Source organism: Suricata suricatta, chromosome 13 (assembly GCF_006229205.1).
Source record: "Suricata suricatta isolate VVHF042 chromosome 13, meerkat_22Aug2017_6uvM2_HiC, whole genome shotgun sequence".
Classification (NCBI taxonomy): domain Eukaryota; kingdom Metazoa; phylum Chordata; class Mammalia; order Carnivora; family Herpestidae; genus Suricata; species Suricata suricatta.
The window spans coordinates 21232981-21253292 of NC_043712.1; the positions used below are offsets into that span (position 1 = coordinate 21232981).

Consider the following 20312-nt stretch of genomic DNA (forward strand, 5'->3'; position numbering starts at 1 on the left):
TTTTACTTTTTATAATGTTCTTTATGATGCTCTCCTCCTTGTCACGAATTTCCTCTTTGGACTTTTTGTTTCTGCCCTTCTCTTTGGCTTTTCCAAGCAACCCCTGCTGCTTGGCAATCTCCATGGCTTGGATTCGGTATTTGGGCACTGTGGCTAGGTAGCTGATTGCCTTGTCGTAGCTGTTCCACCAGCTGAAAAACTGGAATATTTAACAAAGGAAAATGAGTCATTTTTACTACCCACATGCATCTCAGTGAATACCATTCCCCGCTCCCCCTAAAGCCATTCTGATTAAAAATAGGGACCTCAAGGGGCACCTGGCTTAGTTTGTAGAGCATGGAACTCTAGATCTCGGGGTCATGAGCTTGGCATAGCACTTACTGAATTAAAAACAAAACAAAAAAAGGACTGCCATCACCTTTCTCTGTAAGTAAAAGATAAAACTGAATGATGCCCACATGTACAGGGGATCTCAGGTTAGATAAATGAAGCAAGCCCTAAGCTGGGCCAAAAAGCCATTAATTCAGACAGGAGATACCCAACATCAGGATAAATCCATGGAATCCCAGCATACCTGTCATTTCTCATGTTTATGACATGGCTTTCCCCGGATGACTATTAAAAATTCTTTTTCTTTCTTTCTTTCTTTCTTTCTTTCTTTCTTTCTTTCTTTCTTTCTTTCTTTCTTTTTTTTTTTTTTTAAGACTATGAGACTGTGATCTACATTCTGGAGGACAAGTTAAATGGCAAAACTAGCCAGTGAGGAACTTGTTTAAAAAAAAAAATCACAGGATAGTCAGGCAACTATATTCATTCCCATCTCTTTCTTAAACCATCTAGATATATCACAGCTATGCTCATTATATTCTGAAGTAAAAGATTCAAATGTTTGAACACATATTTGACTGGAAAACATCTGGGGCACCTGGGTGGTTCAGTTGGTTAAGCATCTGACTTCAACTCAGGTCATGATCTCTCTCTCTCTCAAAATTAAATAAACATTAACACATACACGCAGACTGTGATTGGAAAACATCTAACTTATTTCATAAATATATACAAAGGGTTTCGTTAATTGTCAGAAAAAGTCCGACTCCTCACAATTCCATGCATTTCATTTGCTGTTTTACTGAATGAATACTGCAGTTACCCCAATAATATCATAAAGTATTATAGTAGCAATCTATTAGGACTAAGGGAAAAAAATGTTACCAGGGTATAACATTACCTAAAAGAAAGGTAAAATTATCCTTGTTTTCCCCCCTGAAGGGAAAATACTTCTGCAAAAGTGGATATATTTAAAATACATGTTAATTTTCAATAGGGTTTCTATTTGTCATATAAAGTGAATCTCATTTCTGGGAATTAAACTGTAGCACCAGTTTTCAGACTAGCAAATTGCTTCATTCTAATCATTTGACATGTTCTTTTCCTCTAAAGGAGGACATGACAGATGTGGTTAGTTTAAGAATAGTAAAAAAAACTCATTTCACGCTGAAGTTAAGTTTTTGTGACATTTAAAAGAACATGAAAGTTACTACAACTCTTTTAATCTGTTTCAGTAGTTTTCAGCCCAATCAAGAGTGCCCTTAGCAGGCAGTGGAAATGTGTGGGACATTTTTGGTTGTTATAGTAATGGCAAGCACTCCTGGCATTTGGTGGACAGCCACCAAGACTTATTAGGTCATATTAAAAAGTTCAGGTTTTGGGGCACCCGGGCGGCTCGGTTGGTCAAATGTCTGACTCTAGATTTCAGTTCAGGTCATGATCTCACAATTCCTGGGTTCGAGACCTATGTTGGGCTTTCTGCTGACAGTGTGGAGACTGCTTGGGATTCTCTGTCTCCCTCTCTCTCAAAAATGAATAAATACTAAAATAAATAAATAAATAAATAAGTAGTTCAGGTTTTCCCCAAATTTAATGGGAAATCATTGAAAAGTCCTACGAAAGTAATGATATGATCAGGTTAACATTCACTCTGCCTGTTAAGGGGGAAATACTCTAAATGGAACAATGAGAAAAAGATCTATTATTGAGTTTTTTTAGCCTTTAATGACATTCATCATTAATTTCTTGGATTTGCCATTGATAATGATTACAGTGTTATCAATTGGTTGAAAAGAAAGAATATTTTTCTAGTCTAAAAAAATTAATCTCAACTACAAGTAACATTTTATAAAAAGGTAATTCTAATTCAGTTTTAATGCCCAGCACCAGGCATTGTGCACTCAAGTAAACACATGAAGACATCCACCTCCATTAATACCAACCTGAAACACTGAAATAGCACATACACTGACCAAAATCACAACTCTAACATCCACTTTAGGAGCTAAGCGCCTGCTGTAGTAGTGGTAGTAATGGCTATAGTACTCTTCTGGGTGATCCAGCATGTAATCATAATCTTTTCGAGTTTCTTCATCCTATAAAATAACAAGATACTCAATTTCATAGGACATTTCATTAAATAGCCTTAGTTTATAGTCCATTAAGTCAAACAGAATTTTATAATCCTGTAAAATTAATCTGAATAAAAGAACTGAAACTATCAAAATAATTTCCCACCACTCATCAAAGGCACACATAAATTTGTTTCTAAAACTTTAATATTAGGTAGAAAGCATAATAAAAGTAATCTCTCCAAATTCATAAGTGTTGTTAATCCTCCTGGAAAAATACAAATATTTTAATAACAATTAACCATGCCGTTTTAGCCAGTGTTACAGTGCTAATAAGGATGTTGTCATTGTTCTTTTAACTTCAGAACAGGTTGACACCTACTGTCAGTAACTGTTGATAGGAACAAATGTATATCTCTATTATAGATATTCACCATCATTTTCTAGCCTTGTGTAGAAAGTTTTCTGTTGAAAGCAATAATTAACACAACAAAAAGCAGACAAGGCCAGTCTGTGCCTATAAAACTCTGAGTTATACACATCTCCGGTGCAGTAAAATGGTGAAAAGTTTAACTTTGTGACTTCAAGTGAAATCTTTGTCCTCTCTGAGCCTCATTCTTCCTCATTTGTAAAACAGAGATAATATCTGCTCTACTAATTTTACAGGATTATTTTGAACATCAAGTGATATAACATTATACAAAAAGTATATTACTATAAGAGTATTTTATATTATATTGTCACAACCCAGTTCATAAATAAGGTAATATAGATCTTTCTCAATTACACAAACACGTTGAAAGGTAATATAGATCTTTCTTAATTACACAAACACGTTGAAAAAAACCCCACAGCATTCTGAAATGCTCCTCTGAATGCTCACAAAACATTTGTTAAAACTTCTAATTTTAATCAGCTTCAAATAGAGATAAATGCCAATCTCTTACTGAGAGTAGGTTGAAGAACTACTATAAGGAGTTACAATTTGCTTTTTTAATCACACAGGAAATCTATTTTGTCTTTTTTCTTTTTTCTTTTTTTAAAGTAGCTCAGGGCTCCTGGGTGGCTTGGTCAGGTGAAGTGTCTGACTTCAGTTCAGGTCATAATTTCATGGTTGGTGGGTTCAAGCCCTGCATCAGGTTCTGGGCTGACAGTCAGAGCCTGGAGCCTGCTTTGGATTCTGTGTCTCTCTCTCTCTCTGCCCCTCCCCTTCCCATGCTCTGCCTCTCTCTCTCAAAACTAAACATTAAAAAAAAAAGGGAGGGGGAAGTAAAGTAAACTCTACCCCCACTGTGGGGCTCAAACTCATGACCAGCGATCAAGAGTCGCATGCTCTACCAACTGAACTAGCCCAGCGCCCCCTATTTATGTCCAAAAGTGATAAAGAGTAAAACCACAACAAATTCTTTACTCTTTGTAAGGGAGGGAGTATAACACAAACCATTATGAAAATTAAAAATCTTTTTTAACCTAGAAGATGTCCTTCTAGGATGAGTTATTTAATATTCATAAAATTGTAAATTCTTAACTAAAGGCATGTCAAAATCTACACCTAGCAATTTACTACCACAGATGGAGGCTCTGGGGTCCATTCAGGACTTCCTGACTCCTCCAACATGCAGTTTCTTAGATTTGAAATGAATTTGCTAGTGACAAAATCTCCTCTGTACCCATTAAAATCATTATATATTTTCTAGTAAGAACTGTGAATTTGAGCACATTCTCGCTGACAATTCTCTTAGATTCGGTATGTTGAAAATATTTTTTAGGTCTGACTAGATTCGAAACTAGGTAAACTAGTATCTAGTATAATAGATATAAATATATTTAAAGTCTACACTATTTGGAGGGTCAGTATGAGAACTGTCTGTTATATAGAGAGGGCTCAGCTCAGGCTGTTTTTATTTTCCAATTCACTCTTTGAATTTTCTTTTCTGTCAAAAAAGATTTTCTTGTGGCAATTGCCACATGCCTCAACTGTCAATCCATTATGCTTTCTATAAGCCGAATTTTATAGTTTCTAACTTAAAAAGGGCAAAACTTCATAGGGCATACAGATAGCTCTGAAGACTAAAACCTGTGTATCTTGATGTATCTCATTTTGAGTACTTTAAGACATCTTTTAAGAATTTTTCCATTCTCGGGGCGCCTGGGTGGCTCAGTTGGTTAAGACTCCGACAGGCTCAGGTCAGATCTCACGTTCGTGGGTTCAAGCCCCATGTCAGACTCTGTGCTGACAGCTAGCTCAGAGCCTGGAGCCTGCTTCCGGTTCTGTGTCTCCTTCTCTCTCTGCCCCTCCCCCTCTTATGCTCTGTCTCTCTCTGTATCAAAAATAAATAAAACATTAAAAAAACTTTTTTAAAGAATTTTTCCATTCTCCCTCTAATTTTTGCTTTTTGGACTAATTTTACAGAAATGTTCTGCATTTGGCCTGAAATCTTTGACTTTTAATTCAAACACGATTCATCTTGTCCCAGCTCACTTTTACATGTAGTAATTTTGAAACTAGCTGCAATACTGCGATCAAATTCCTACAGACCTCCAGCATCATTATCTACGCAGACTCCTTTGCCCAGCCTGACTGTACCCCTCCTGGCTAAAGTATACAACACTGTCTTTGAGTGTCATTGAAATCTGCTATGTGAATGTCATGGGTCCAACAGTTATCCTCTCTTCTTTGTTCTCTTATCTTAGTGAAGGTCACAATCCATAGAATGCAGATAGCCCTATTCATATATTTCACCCAGATCTGCCACCAGGGTCACCATCTTCTCACTGGTCCCTAAATTTGTGACTTACTTCATTGAGTCCTGAGCTCTTCTAACAGGATGGTCAACTAATGTTCCAGCAACCAACCACTCCAAAATCTGAACCTTGTGTCTGGCCTTTGCTGCAACCAGATCCTGTGGAGTCTATTCACAGCCCTCTAATGATTCCTCAAACTAATTCTTGCAAAAGGTTTCAGAATCAAGTCTGACTTCACAGGATGGTCTCTTCTTTGGGGTCACCATAAGTTTAAGACCCTGTTTTTGTCACAATTAAAGACAAGAAAGGTTGGCCACCTCCTTGTTACAGCATTTAATCAGCCAGAATCTTTAATCTTGGGTTTATAGCTTTCTCTCCAGAATGAAGAAAATTATTGTAGGCTGAGGCATGCAAAATATACTTTGGAAGGTATTCCAAGTTGGCACAAATTAGAGTTAGTTTTCAATAGTCTAAATCAAAATTCTACTTTCTAGTAGCCTACAAAGTTTATAATCAACCTAGTAAGAACATAAGGATACCAGGAATACTAGCAAAAAAGAAAACAAGAGACTGAGACCCAATTGAGAGCTACAGGTACGTACGTATTTTAAAATCCCATTATTTTTTTTACTACCCACCTGGAACTCAGACCTACAATTTTGGTTTTTTTTTTTTTTCATCTCCAGTGATTCCCTGTGGCTAATAAGTTAAGTTTTCCTTGACATGCAATAAGGCCTCCATAACTGGTGCACTCTTACTCAGCAACATCTCATCACTTGCCCTCTTTTGCCCATAGCAAACATCAGATAGTAATTTCTGGAATTTGGTGTGTTCTTCCAGTACAGCATGCCCTTTCATACCTATGTCTTTGAACGTATAATTCTTTCTACCTCAAATGCCCATCCCTTTTTTCCAACCTCATGATCTCCTATTAATCCTTTAGGACACAAACATCAGAGTTAGACCACTCTTATTACATATGTGACCTATTTATTATAGCACTTATCACATTGTTTTTTTCTTTTCCTTGAATGAGAACTTCTGGAAGATGCGTAGGGTGACACATTAATCTCTGTATATCCAAGGCCTACCACAGTGCCTGGCAATCAGTAAATGTCATTTAAAAATTGAGTAAAATTTTGTAAAGGCTCTCCCTCACTATACACAGGTCTCCATCTTACCAGCAAGGCTGGATGGGTGATTATTTCACAAAAACTTGGGCTTAGCAGAAATGACTTGCTTCATTTCAAAGCTTATGAAAATATGCTACTGTGGCTAAAACGGCTTAAACCTTAAAACAGTTTAATGTCTTACCTTTCAATAAGGTAGTACTTTTTCTTTCAGCAATTTTGTGGATCTTAAGGTCCCAGGGTCAGGAGATTCCAACTTCTTTCCAAAACCAAAACCTTTATACTTGTTTCTTCCTCCTCTCTGTCCTGAGCCTTGACCAGCAGGGCAATAAGCTCCTTGTTTCTAATCTCTACAGGAAAAAAATGGTGCTTCTGCTGGTGTCCACTCCACTCCCAATCCTCAGGGGCATATGCAGGAGGACTGGAACAGAACCACCAATATCTAGATCAAAAGTGAACAAGAGGAAACCCACAAGCAAAGAAAGCACTGAATTCTTCCTTCACTTATGAAAATGATCATTCCCCCCCACCTCCCCAGAGGCAAAAATATATTATGTTCTTGCCCTTAAAGAAATAATGAATTGTTTGGTTTCAATATACATAAATTGCAATAATTTGATATTGCAGCCACTTTTACATGAAAAAGTTTCTGTTATGCAGATAGTAGAAACCATTTTAGGTTGGATGTTAAAGGCCAGGAATCAATAATATATATTTAAAAAACCACAGTAATATTTTTCTTCATTCTTAAAAATATATATTTATCCCATTTTAAAAGAAATACACACATACACAAATGATCCTTTAACAAAAAATAACATCTGTTCCCCTACATGTTTATCCAGGCCATTATATCCTACTACAGAGGAAGGAAGTTCACTGCTGTCAGTTTCATTTCTCTCCTTGCTTCCTGCACCCAGTCACTAGTGCCACTGTCTTCCCATGTCTTCTCTTCTATGTGTGGCCTCAACAATTTCCATGATTTGCAGTATCACCTATGTACTGTGACACTCAGATCTGCTTTTCCTGTGTCCTCCTATCTTCAAATATCTCCTAAGCATTTCCTAACTATAACATAGCTATCTCAAAACACACATGCTCAAAAAGCAAATGTGTCCCTCTATGTTTCAGTTAATAGTACAGTATCACCACCTACTTGATTACCTGAGCTTCTAAAAACCTTGGTTATGTTTCGAGTCAGCAAATTAATTACACAGGGCGTTAAGCCTTGTGCTCAACTCTAAAAAGGATAAAAAGACAAATAAGTTAACGTCTGGTCTCAAGAACTCTTCCATTTAGAAGAATCTAGCAAGAAAAATGCAATTTGATGTGTTAAGGAAGAAAAGACTAACTCTGCCTGAGGCCACTGGGAACAGGAACCACAGCAGAGAAGAAATAAGTCCTGGATCTTGAAAAGCAAGTACGATATGGTAACGTCTGTTCCAGGCAAAGGTAACAGCAAGTGTTAAAGTACAGAAGCATCAGTGAATTTAATGGATTCAGCGAAGGTTGAGCAGTAGGGAAATTGAGGAAGAAAGTGTAGTAAATGTGCCAGGAAGACAGGTTTGGATAAGAACCGTGGAGAGGACCTTGTAATGCCATGCTGAAATACTAGAGTATTATTGTCTGTGCTATTCAAAAATGAATGTTTAAAGCATGAAAACAATACCACTAAGTAGAAGTGTTTATTTTTGAAAGCTAACTCTGACAATATTGTGAAGAATGGAATGAGGGCGCCTAGCTGGCTCAGTCCATCAAGCGTCAGACTTTTGATTTTGGCTTTGTGAGTTCGAGCCCTATGTGGGGCTCCACACTGATGGTGCAGAGCCTGCTTGGGATTTTTCCCCCTCTCTCTGTGCCCCTCTCCTGCTCATGCACTCTTGCTCTCTCTCTCAAAATAAATAAGCTTAAAAAAATAATAAAAGAACAGGATATCAAGTTTGGAGAAGAGGCTGGGGAAAATAGTGGAAGATTCTGAAAAAGGGAGAAAAAAATTACTGGAATCTTTCCAATTCTTGGAGCCTCCTAGAATTATCTATTCCTGAAGGAGGTTTGCACCTATAGAGGAACAGAAGTAACTTCTAGAAAACTAGAAATAATGCAGGTAATTCTTGTTCACAGAAAGACAAATTGTGTCCAGTGGAATACAAATGACTATTGCCTTGTCATATTGGCCAGTTTTACAGGCACTTTGCTGTTTCCTGTTTGTGAATGTGTGGCACTTTTTCTCTTCTGAACCAATTTTAATATCTTAGTAGTTCCTTCATTAGTTAATAAATTAAAATCTGACACACGTTCATTTTATGTTTATATAAGAGTCATGGTTACATCCTCTTTTAAAATGTATGCTTTAGCATAACAAGATTGATTTCTGAAATGTTTAATTTTGGGTCACTATGCTACAAAATGAGACACAGCTGAAAATATGAGCCTAAAGAACACAGATTTTAGAGTTGCCACAGATATAGTTGAGTTTCATCAGGAAGAGCTTCAGAAACAAAAAGAAAAAAGAGTACCCAAAGGACAAAACTCTAAGGAAAAGCAATGTTTAGGGTGTTAGCAGAAGAAAAGATTATAAACACGGAAAAGAAATGCTAGAAAGGAGAAAACGGAGAGAATAACATTGAGGCAGTTTAGGTAGAAAAACTTAAAGAACTACATAATGCAACATCAAATGCCACAAACCACACCAGGAGGGAGAAAGGAGGAGGAGCTGTCAGATCTGACACCTAGAGCACCCCTGTTCACCTTAAGAACAATTCCAGTATGTGTGCTGATACAGCACCCCTGTTCACCTTAAGAACAATTCCAGTATGTGCGCTGATACACATCAGTCTAGGCAGCATGAAGGAAAAGGAGAGGAGGTAAATAGCCAAAGTGAAAAAAGAAGAAAGATGTGATAGTAGCTTTAAAAGAAAAGTTAAGTGAAAGTAATGTGAAATGAACAACTAAGAGATTTTCAGGTTACCAAAGAAGAATGATGAAATTCCAGAAAATGGTGGAAATGAATTCAGTCAAAAACCTTCCTACCTTCCCTAACCCATTCTCAACATTGTTCTCAAATGTTTCTTTCTGAAAGAAACATCAGATTGTTATTTCTCCTCTTTAAAACCTCTGGTAACTATTCAATCCATAAAGTTCAAATTTCTGAACACAGATTAAAGGATTGTTCATCATCTGATCCCAAATTATGTTCCAGTCTCCTGAAAAACATTCTCCCTACCATATGCCTGACAGACTTCTAACCTAGTAGTAGATCCTCTAAAATCTGTGAAAAATGCAGTAAGGGTCTCTGTGCTGTGAATATTTCAAAATGTCCTTTTTACCCATGATAAATCTGCAAAAGCTAAATAAAAATCTCAAGTGCTCAGTTTCTGGCCAGAATTTTATCAACTCAGTAGCTCTTGTGTTAATCAAAAGCTCTGACTGGTTGTTGATAACATCATGTGTCAGGTAATCCCAGAACTAGAATTAAACCCATCTGGTATACAACTTAGTCTTGGTCGTAAGTAGGGAATAACAGCTGAAATCAGTAAAAAATAAACACTTATGGATTCACAGTGGAAATTGTGTGGTGCATAATGTACCACACCCTTCTTCTGAGCCCACGGGAGAAATCACTATTGAACATGTTCTCCTTCCCTCTAAACCCAGACAAGTTCTCAAAACCTTTACAAGTGTTTCAGGGAGTCATAACCAATCAGAGTTGACATGTAAAATGAAAACTATATGCCATCAAGCTCACTTAATTAAATTGGCTGTTTATCAGTATCACAGCTGTATTCAAAATTTACATATTTTTATTAATACTCAATTATTATGAATGATTGATTAATCTAGATAGATACTAGGAAAGAAAAACAGTAATTCTAAGAAGTGCAGTTCATTATTGTTCCTCAAAACAAAGAGTCCTTCAGAGGAATATAATAAAAGTGATAACGGGTGGTGAAAATACTATTATAATACCTTGCCAAACTACATCTTGTTCCTGGAATGAGTCTTACACACTCCTGACTCCATGTTTTTGTTGATCAGGTTTTCCCCTCTACCAAAAATAACCCTTCAACTGTCAACTCTTGGTGACTGTTCTAGATCCAGATCAAAGAGTACATTCTTCTCCGATCCCCAAAGAAGAAATAATTGTCTCCTCTCAGTGCTGCAATGTAATCTACACATTTTTATTATATAACTTAAATAAATAATAACCACACAATAAGTACCTGTCTCCTTGTTATGTTAAAAAGATTAAAGGCAAGAACTGTGCCTTGTCTTCACTGTTATGGTCTCCTCCCCCAGCACCTCCTTCAGTACCGGTTACAGAAAGGATTGAATAAGAGAATTAAGGAAGAACAATAAACAGTCACATAAAAGGGCAGGGCGTTCAGAATACCACCTCCTTATGCCCAATTCTTTTTGTAAGTGCTAAAGCCCTGCTACATCAACCAGACTGATAAAAAAACTGAAGTGTTCTTATGACTTCCCTACCAAGGCAAGGCTAGAGTAGTAAAAGGCTCTTGCTACAGATTTCCCACATTATCAGATAACCTTCATGCCAGTAATACTGCCAAGATCTTTTCTGTTCTTTTTTGATTTTGCAAAATGCTGCCAAATTCTATTTTCCCATTTTCTAAGTGCATTCTTTCCATCTGTTCCCTCATCTGCTTATTTCTATGTCATCCTTATTCCATCTACTTCATCCAATTGTTATCTATATTCAAAAAGGATTAATTTTCTCACTTAAAAGAACAGAATTTATCCTTAAAAATAGATGCACAATTTTTCTCTCATGCGGGATCTTTTCATTCATGGCCATCCAATCTACTTTATCTGTACCACTCTTTAAAATTACAATTAATTTAGGATAAAATGCCAACATAGGGTTCACATAACAATGTCACAATGTCAGAAATCCACTTTCAATTTCCATTCAATCTGAATCTATCTCCAAATATGAGTTTTCATTTAACAAACATTCATTATGTGATGTGCCAGACACTGGGCTAGGTGCCATGGATATACATACAAAAAGGCAAGGAGATGGTTTCATGGAGAAAGGAGGGCTACTCCATATTGACAGTGCAGTGTGATAAGTGCTATATCCACATAAAAAGATTCAATGTTGACACAGCAAGTGAGAGTCCATTTACTTAACTTCCAAAGTCCATGAATTCCCTGAATCCCAGTAGTCAAATAAACTAAATTCTATTTCATTGTCTTCACTTTGCTCATATGATGAAGCAAATATAACACAGTGTGTAAAATCATAATGGTTTGAAGTCCTGCTGAGAATTGCATTTTTAAGTTGTTTGAGAAGCTGAACTAAGCATGGCTTGATGAAAGCATCTGACCAGTGCCTTCCTTCCACCATTACCAATCCTTCTTTTTTCTGGTTTTCCTCAATATCTCTATGCACAGGTAGAATCAGTGTTGCTAAAATAACAATGACCAAGTGTGATAATATCTCCTGTCTTGCCAACTGTATTTAAATCCCATTAGTGTACTTATTTTTTAACAAGCACCATCTTAAAAACCCTTTCTCTCTCTCAAAGAGGCAATTATTTGACCAAGACAACTTCAGTCATAAATCCACAAGAATTCACAAATATAAGTTACCATTTTGGTGATGTATTTTATTATCCATATTCAGAGATCCTTGGTTATTAGAAGTTTTGATGGAAAACCACTATAAGCTTATAATGAAGATATAATATAGCTTCTTATATCACATATATTAAAAAATTAAGAGACTTGAATACACCAATAATAAAAGAAATCAAAAGTTTATCAAAAAATTATGGGGGAAGAAAAGACTCCTAGCTCCAGTGAATTTACAACTAAATTATTTCAGATTTTAAGAAAGGAACAATTTCTTTTAGATACACTGTTTCAGAGATGGAATCTACCTGTGCATTTTACAAGGCAAATATAAAATCAACTTCTTCCATACGCCAGGAATAACTAACTGCACATGGCTATGAAGCAGGACACAGTTTTCCCAAGTCCCTCGCTCCTTTCTGGCTGGCTCTGTAGATAAGTATACCTCTCACGCGATTTACTGTTATTCACAGTGCATAACAAAACTAGCAAACAGAAATGAAGTGGTCCTAGGTAGGCATGTCCTACCTCCATGAGATGATATGTGGAATTCTAGTTGGCTTCTGCATCTCCTTATTCCAGAGCCACTGGAACCTATCAACTCGTCCCACTACTCTATCTGATCTGCTCTTAACAAAGGCCACATGGACCTCATCTCTCACAAGCCCTCATTCCAGCCTGCAGATAGAACTCAAGTAGTGGTTACATCCCCATTGCCTCAAGGGGATAATCTGAAGGCTGAGGCTGTCCAAACTGGATGACCCCAGTTCACTACATCTTTGCATTACCAGAAATGAATTCCCTGGTTGCTTACTCACAGTTTTTCATTATGACAGAAATAAAATCTGACCACCCTGTATGTTTTTAATAACTTTCACATACAGCAAATCCAAGTCTTTTCCTTAGTACAAAAGAGGGAATCTGCAATGAAGTTTGATAAAGAAAAGTTTCTGGACATATTCCACTTCCAGAAGTCCATCTCTATAACTTTAAAATTGTTTTCATAGAGCTAAGGTAGACCTGATTTTCAGGTCCAGACCATCCCCAGACACCCCTTTTCTCCGACAGGAACACTGAGTGGGGCTGGGGAAACCACGGCACATTCTCTCATTCCCTTCTCCATCAGTGCAACTCCAATTGTTTCCTGTTTGGAGACATTTGGAGTCCTGCAAACCTCTTGTTGGAATCAAGATCAAAAGTGTTACTTTTGGGGTGCCTGGATCGCTCAGTCAGTTAAACGTACGACTCTTGATTTCAGCTCAGGTGTTGATCTGATGGTTCATGAGTCAGTGTGGGAGCCTAGTAGGGATTCTCTCTCTCCCACTTTCTCTCTGCCTCTCCTCAGCTTGGTCTTTCTCTCTACATAAATAAATAAATTTGAAAAAATTATAATAGATAAACCTGGAAAGTGTTACTTTCTCCAGACATACCAGTTTTTAACTGCCAAAAAGTGCACACATTATTTCATTGAGCTTTCACTAGCTAACCAATCAGCCCTAAACTTTAGAGATAAAAACTTTTAGAGGCAACCATTACAGACCTGCCAAATCAGTCTTCAAATGTGTCTTCAAGGAAATGGCAAGAATAGTTGAGTCTTGGGGTTAATCCCAGCAAGAATTCTCTGCTGTCTCTCGTTCGTGGCTCTCGTTTACTCATATGCTCACAACTCTCATGCCAAACCATCTCCACCCCCAGAAGAAGGCAATAGTTGCCAGTGTTTCTGCTGCCCTCTCTTCTGGAAGTTTTCTCTTTCTTATGTGCTACCAGGTCCTTCTGCCTGCTTGTCTGGACCACTCTTTCCTCACTGCAGAAAAACACAAATTGGGGCTTCAGATACTGGGTTGCCCTGGATGGAGTTCTTTCCCATTTTGGGGGAGTCTTTCCTCAATCACTCCATATCCTAAATAACCAGCAACTAAACTCTCTGGTATCCGCACTTCCCCAGGCCCCACTCATTCTTCATTTAACTGCCAATAAGAATTACAATCTTAACAATGCTAGTCATAATTTAGCAAAGTAAGCACACTCATTAATATGAGTCCATATCATATAAACTGCTTTGGAAGGCATGAATGAAGAGTCTTTAACTCCTTGTTTCAGTATTTTCAGCTCTGGGAAGCTGATTTTTAAAAACAATTCATAGTTAAATTACAGTATACCCAAAGTTGTCATTAAAAGCAGACTACATAGCAACATGGAAAACTTTGGCTCAAAAAAAAAAAAAAAAGAGCGGGGCACCTGGGTGACTCAGTGAGTTGAGCACTCCACTCTTGATTTCGGTTCAGGTCATGATCTCAGGGTGGTGGAGTGGCTCAGGGCTGAGTGTAGAGTCTGCTTGAGACTCACTCTCTCTCACCCTCTGTCCCACCCCCACCCACGGCAAGCACACTCGTGATCTCTATTTTTTCCTTCTTTAAAGCTGGAAAGAAATACCTTACAATTGCTGTAAATTGCTGGTACCTTTGCATGATGGGACCCTTGAAATAGTAACACTTCCATCAAATAGAAGTTATACTTGTGATTCCTTATATGGTTTGATTTTTGCAGGAGCAGCAAAGAACAGAATCAGGCTAAATCTCCCCATCCCCAAAGGACTCCGTAAAGCCTTTGTCAAATGACTACACACATTATCACAAACCTCTGACAAAAATTCTCAGAGTCTTGAATCCCAAGTCATTAAGCACCTATTTACAGGTCCTACTCAGGGAATTTCTCACACTTATTCAATCCTCATAATAACCCTGTGAGGAGGTATCATGGCTTTAATTTTGCATATGAAGAAACAGCTACTGTGACATATTGAGTCACTATCCAAGGTCATACTTGGGGTGTAGAAGCCAAGAGTCAAATATCCGGTCTTCTGACTGCTTGTTCATTGTTCTTAGTGTTTTTCTAGATCCATAAACCCACACTAAATGTCACATTTATTACCATGCCCAGAAATCCAAGTTTCTGTCATGTCAAATTGGCGCCATCATAATCATTCAACATTGGAGACTTTCGTGTGTTCTATCACAGATCCTGGTAATAATAATCACCTTGCTTTCCAAGTGTGAGCTGCACGTTTTTAAAGCGCTTTCATTAAATCCTTAGAAGCCCAAAGCTTTGCAAAACTGTCACAAAAAGGAGAGGGCTAACTGCCCCCCAAGGCCCGAAGGGGCTCCTATCTTGTCAGTGAGCCGTATGGGTTCTTCCGCTCAAGGCCACGTAGGAAATCGGGAACATCCTAGATAGGAGTCGTGGCGGTGGCCGCGCCCGAAGTCGGGGTCACCGAGAACCCTGCTCCGCCGGCCAGGACTTCGCTACCCATCCACGCCCCCAGACCTCACCTTAAGTGTCTCGTAGGCGGTCGCCACCAACAAGAAGGCCTCTTCGGCGCCCTGCGGCGTCAGTGCCGGGCCCTCGTCTCCAGGCTCAGGCCGGTAGCGGTCGGGGTGGTAGCGCCGGGCGAGCTGGCGGTAGGCCCGCGCGATCTCCGCCTTGCCCGCCGTGCGGCTCACGCCCAGCACCTCGTAGCAGTCGCGCGTGCCGCAGTAGAGCCCCTCCACCAGGGCCCCCGCGGGCCGCGCCAGCAGCAGCGCCAGCAGCAGGGGCGGTAGCAGCAGTAACCAGCGCCGGCCGGCAGGCCCGGTTCCCCGGCGCGGAGCGAGCGGCGCCGCCATCCCGGCCTCCGCCGCGGCTCCACCACACCAGCACCTCTGCCGCACACCACCGTGCGCCGGGCTCCGCCCCCCCGACCTAGCTCCACATCAGCAGGCACCGCCTCCGCGCAGGCGCACTGGGCACGGCTGCGACAACCCCTTCTTTCGCGACCGTTGCTATGGGAGAAGGACGCCTCATCCGCCGGGCCGTTTCCGGTATGTAGCTGACTGCTTTCCTAGCCTTAGCTGCCGGAGGATTTGTTCTTAGACTTAAAGGATGTCTCAGTGTGGCACGTAACCAGTGTGCGCAGAGCGGTTTACGTAACCTCCACAGTACCCTTCCCACGCTATCTTTTCTACATCATTACTGCACCTGCGTCAATTGGTAGTTTGGCTCTCCGCGTCTCTTAGTTTGTCTCTTACCGTCTGGTTATCCGCGTGAAGATGTGTGTACAGGGTTTTACGGAGTTCCAAGCCCCGAACGCCTTCCTTTCCCTAGTCCCATGCCGTCTTTCCCAAAGGAAGATGAACTTAAAGATTCTATGCCTGTCTGCCTGTGGCGACCCCTAAAGGGTTTTTCAGCCTCCACACTGGTAACATTTTGGACCAGATAATTATTTGCCAAGCAAAGATGGGCCAAAGATCTTGATATCTCACCAAAGCAAGTATATCAAGGGAAAATTAGTATATGAAAAAATGCTCCACATCATATGTCATCCAGGAAATGCAAAATAAAACAACAATGAGCTATCACTACATACCTATTAGAATGGCCAAAATCTGGAACACTGCCAACACCAAATGCTCGCAGGATGTGGAGCAACAGGAGCTCTCAATGCTGGTGGGAATGTAAAATGGTACAGTTGCTTTAGAAGACAGTTTGACAAATTCTTATGAAAGTAAACACACCCTGGGCACTGGCTGGCTCTGTTGGCAGGGCATGCGACTCTTGATCTCAGGCTCATGAGTTTGAGCTCCACACTGGGCACAGAGATTACTTAAAATAAACTGGGGTGCCTGGGTGGCTCAGTTGGTTAAGTGTCCATCTTTGGCTCAGGTCATGATCTCATTGCTTGTGAATCTGAGCCCCTCATTGGGCTCTGTGCTGACAGTTCAGAGCCTGGAACCTGCTTCAGATTCTGTGTCTCCTTCTCTCTCTCTCTCTCTCTCTCTCTCTCTCTCTCTCTCTCTCTGTCCATCCCCCACTTACAATCTCTTTCTCTCTCTCAGAAATAAATACACATTAAAATTTTGTTAAACCCCCCCAAAAACCCCACTAAATATACTCTTACCATGTATTCCAGCAATTGCATTCCTTGGTATTTACCCAAAGGACATGGAAATTTATGTCTATGCAAAAACCTACAAATAGATGTTTATAGAAGCTTTATTCATACTTGCCAAAACCTGGAAGCACCAAGCTGTCCTTCAGCAGGTGAAATGGATAAATTGTAAGTGCCTCCAGACAATGGAATATTACTTAGTATTACAAAGAAATGCGCTGCCAAGACATGAAAAGACATAGAGAAAGCTTAAATGCATATCATTAAGTGATAAAAGCCTATCTTAAAAAAATCACATATTGTGTGATTCCAACTAAATGACATTCTGGAAAAGGCAAAACTATGGAGACAGTAGAAAGATCAGTGGTTGCCAGGGGTTAGAGGGAGGGGTGAAAGGAGAGAACACAGAGAATTTTTAGGGCAGTGAAAATACTCTATATGACACTACAGTACAGGCACATGTTATTATACATTTGTCCAAACAAATAGAATGTAGAACACCAAGAATGAGCACTAGTATAAACTATGGATTTGGGGCGATTATGATGTGTCAGTGTAGGCTCATTGCTTGTAACAAATGTACCACTGTGGTGGAAGATGTTAATAATAGGGGAGGCTATGCATATGTGGGGCCAGGGCCGTATGGGAACTCTCTGGACCTTCCCCTCAGCCTTGCTGTGAACCTAAAATTGCTCTTTAAAAAATGTCTATTAAAGGGGCGCCTGGGTGGCTCAGTTGGTTAAGTGTCCAACTTTGGCTCAGGTCATGATCTCATGGTTCATGAGTTTGAGCCCCGTGTCGGGCTCTGTGCTGACAGCTCAGAGCCTGAACCCTGCTTCAGATTCTGTGTCACACTCTCTGCCTCTCACCTGCTCACACTCTGTCTCTCTCTCTCAAAAATAAACACTAAAAAAAATTTTTAAAGAATTTTTTAAAAGTCTATTTTAAAAAAGCACTAAGGGGACACCTGGGTGGTTCAGTCAGTTAAGCATCTGACTTTGGCTCAGGTCATGATCTCATGGTTCATGAGAGTTCCAGCCCGGCATTCTCTGCCTGGGATTCTCTCTCTCTCCTCTGTCTGCCCGTTCCCCCTCCCCAAATAAAAATTAACTTTAAAAAAAAAACCCACTAAGGCCATGCCTTATAATTCTTTGTATTCTTTTAGTATCTTTATGTAATTAGCATTCAATAAATACATTTCAACTGATGCACAAAATGACTTACCTACCAGGTGAATAATCTGGGTAAAATAATTTAGAGTTGATTGGTTTTTTCAGTGTATCCAATGATGAAGAGGAACGATAAGAAACTGCCCTAACCGTGGATTTTAGCCTAGTGGATCTACACTGTCGAACTAGAGCAGTGGGGTGTTATAATTCACACTCCCAGATGGCTGACATTTGTACCACTATGCTGGGTGACTACTGATCAGTATGATCAAAAGTCATCTGAAGTAAGAGAAAACCTTATAATTTCTGGTATAAGACTTTTAAAGGGTCTTTCCATTCAGATTGAGCATAGTTTGAATTGAATTATACACTTACATTGAATTGCTTGGCTCAAAAGTTGACTTGAATTAAGTGAATAAAAGTTACATCACATCTATATACCCACAAACTAATAAGTGGTTGAAAAACAAGCATTTTATATACAACTTGGGATATTATAGTATTTTAAAATTCTCTCTACTTAGAAGGCAAGGAATTGGTACTATAACATCTTTTTTTTTATTGAAGAATATTATAAAACTAGGAAGAAAAGACTAATTCAAAACCAGCATTGCTCTTTTTTAAATTTTTTATGTTTTATTTATTATTGAGACAGAGAGAAACAGAGCATGAGCGGGGCAGGGTCAGAGAGAGAGGGAGACACAGAATCCGAAGCAGGCTCCAGGCTCTGAGCTGTCAACACAGAGCCTGATGCAGAGCTTGAACTCAAGAACCATGAGATCATGACCTGAGCCAAAGTCGGACACTTAACTGACCGAGCCCCCTAACCTCCCCAAAACTAGCATTGCTCTTGAGCTTCCTTTTCCTTGGTCATATCTATTACCCCAGAGGTCTGGTTGTTTGAGTGCAATTGGAAAACCACTAATTTCATTGCCAAACCCACTTTTAAATTTTCTCAGACTCTTACGAATATAACCTCTCTCCAGCTTTCTTTGTATATGTCTATCTTTTTAAAAGTTAATATGTTTCTTATCTCTTCTACCAGCCATCCACTTGAAGAAGGAAGGGGGGCAGTAGTATCTGACTGTATTAGTTCTTGTTTTGTTTTGTTTTGTTTTGTTTTTCCCCACATCCATTTTCCTTTGAAATGTTCGTACCACTCAGTCACTTCCGTGGAGAAACTCATTTTACAATTCTCCCCTCCCCTGATATTCTTATTTTTTTAATTGTTTTTCTGTTTATTTATTTTTGAGAGACAGAGAGTGAGCAAGGGAGGGTCAGAGAGAGAAGGAGACAGAATCTGAAGCAGGCTCCAAGCTCTGAACAAGCGTTCAGCACAGAGCCCGACACAGAGCTCCAACCCATGAACCATGAGATCATGACCTGAGCCAAAGTCAGACACTTAAACTGACTGAGCCACCCAAGTGCCCCTCTGGTGCTCTTATTGAAGGCAAGGAAAAAAATTACACAACTCACACCCCCCACTCCTACTGGGTTTATATCCTGGACCTGCTAGGTCATCAGGCAGACAGAAGCCAGTTGTTTACTTGCTGACCATCAGAGAACCACAGATAAAATCTTGAGCAGAAATTCTGGAGAGAACTCCACCTGGCCTTGTTTCCAAAGCACCCAACAGAGACTATGCCAGTTCCAAATTGTTTGTCCACCAGAGGGTGCTACCCACTTCTGCACAGTCTGCTATAGATGTCTGATGGATAAACTCTGTAATTTACCATGGTTTCTGTTTTTTAGCCTTCCCTCAGAATTCTTGAATGAAGCACTTTTTAAAACCAAGCATCTAATAAGGGAAAAGAAGCCTGATCGGTTGCATAGACAAAAAGGGAAAGCTAGACATAGTTCCAGTGCCCACTCCCTGGCCGGCTTCATAAGGGATGGCAGTTATGAGGATTTTGCACCAGCCATATAATTTAAACACTGGCGTTGGCTCTGTTTTTAAAGGAAGGAAAAACATTTGCAAAGAAATATCTCCGATGTACAAACATGTATCTATTTACTTTTTTGTTGAAATAATGTGTAAAATTAGGTAAACAGTCATTTCAGAAATATTCTCCATGGCAAGGTTTTACAGAAGGACATATGAATTTACTAATTAGCATAATGCCCACTCAGATCTGTCTGGCTCCTGAGTGGGGGCAGGAGATATACATCAAGAGCCTTTAGTCTTCAGTGGTTTTTGTCTTTTTATTTATTGTGGAAAGTACTCTGGTTGATACAGAAGAGCTTGATTATGCGGGAGAAGAGAAATAACCTAAGTAGCCTAAGAAGGTTAAAAGGGACGCAATCCAAGTTCATCAACCTTCAGTAGAAGGAGAGGACTTCCCCCATCATC

At 39.5% G+C, this 20312-nt stretch overlaps 1 protein-coding gene across 2 annotated transcripts in view; it reads right to left on the minus strand.

The window, feature by feature from the left end:
• The window catches only part of LOC115276189 (dnaJ homolog subfamily C member 25), a 19995-nt gene extending 4425 nt beyond the window's left edge, over window positions 1–15570 (minus strand). The window contains exons 1-3 of one of the 2 annotated variants that reach the window (XM_029920076.1): window positions 15199–15570; window positions 2271–2423; window positions 53–199 (exon numbers count right to left, since the gene is read on the minus strand). In XM_029920076.1, coding sequence (XP_029775936.1) covers window positions 53–199; window positions 2271–2423; window positions 15199–15531 — 633 coding nt within the window. In that variant the 5' untranslated portion in view covers window positions 15532–15570. Of the gene's footprint in view, window positions 1–16; window positions 200–2270; window positions 2424–15198 lie in introns of both variants that reach the window. The other variant, XM_029920075.1, reaches the window with a different exon arrangement.
• Window positions 15571–20312: the final 4742 nt, after the last annotated feature.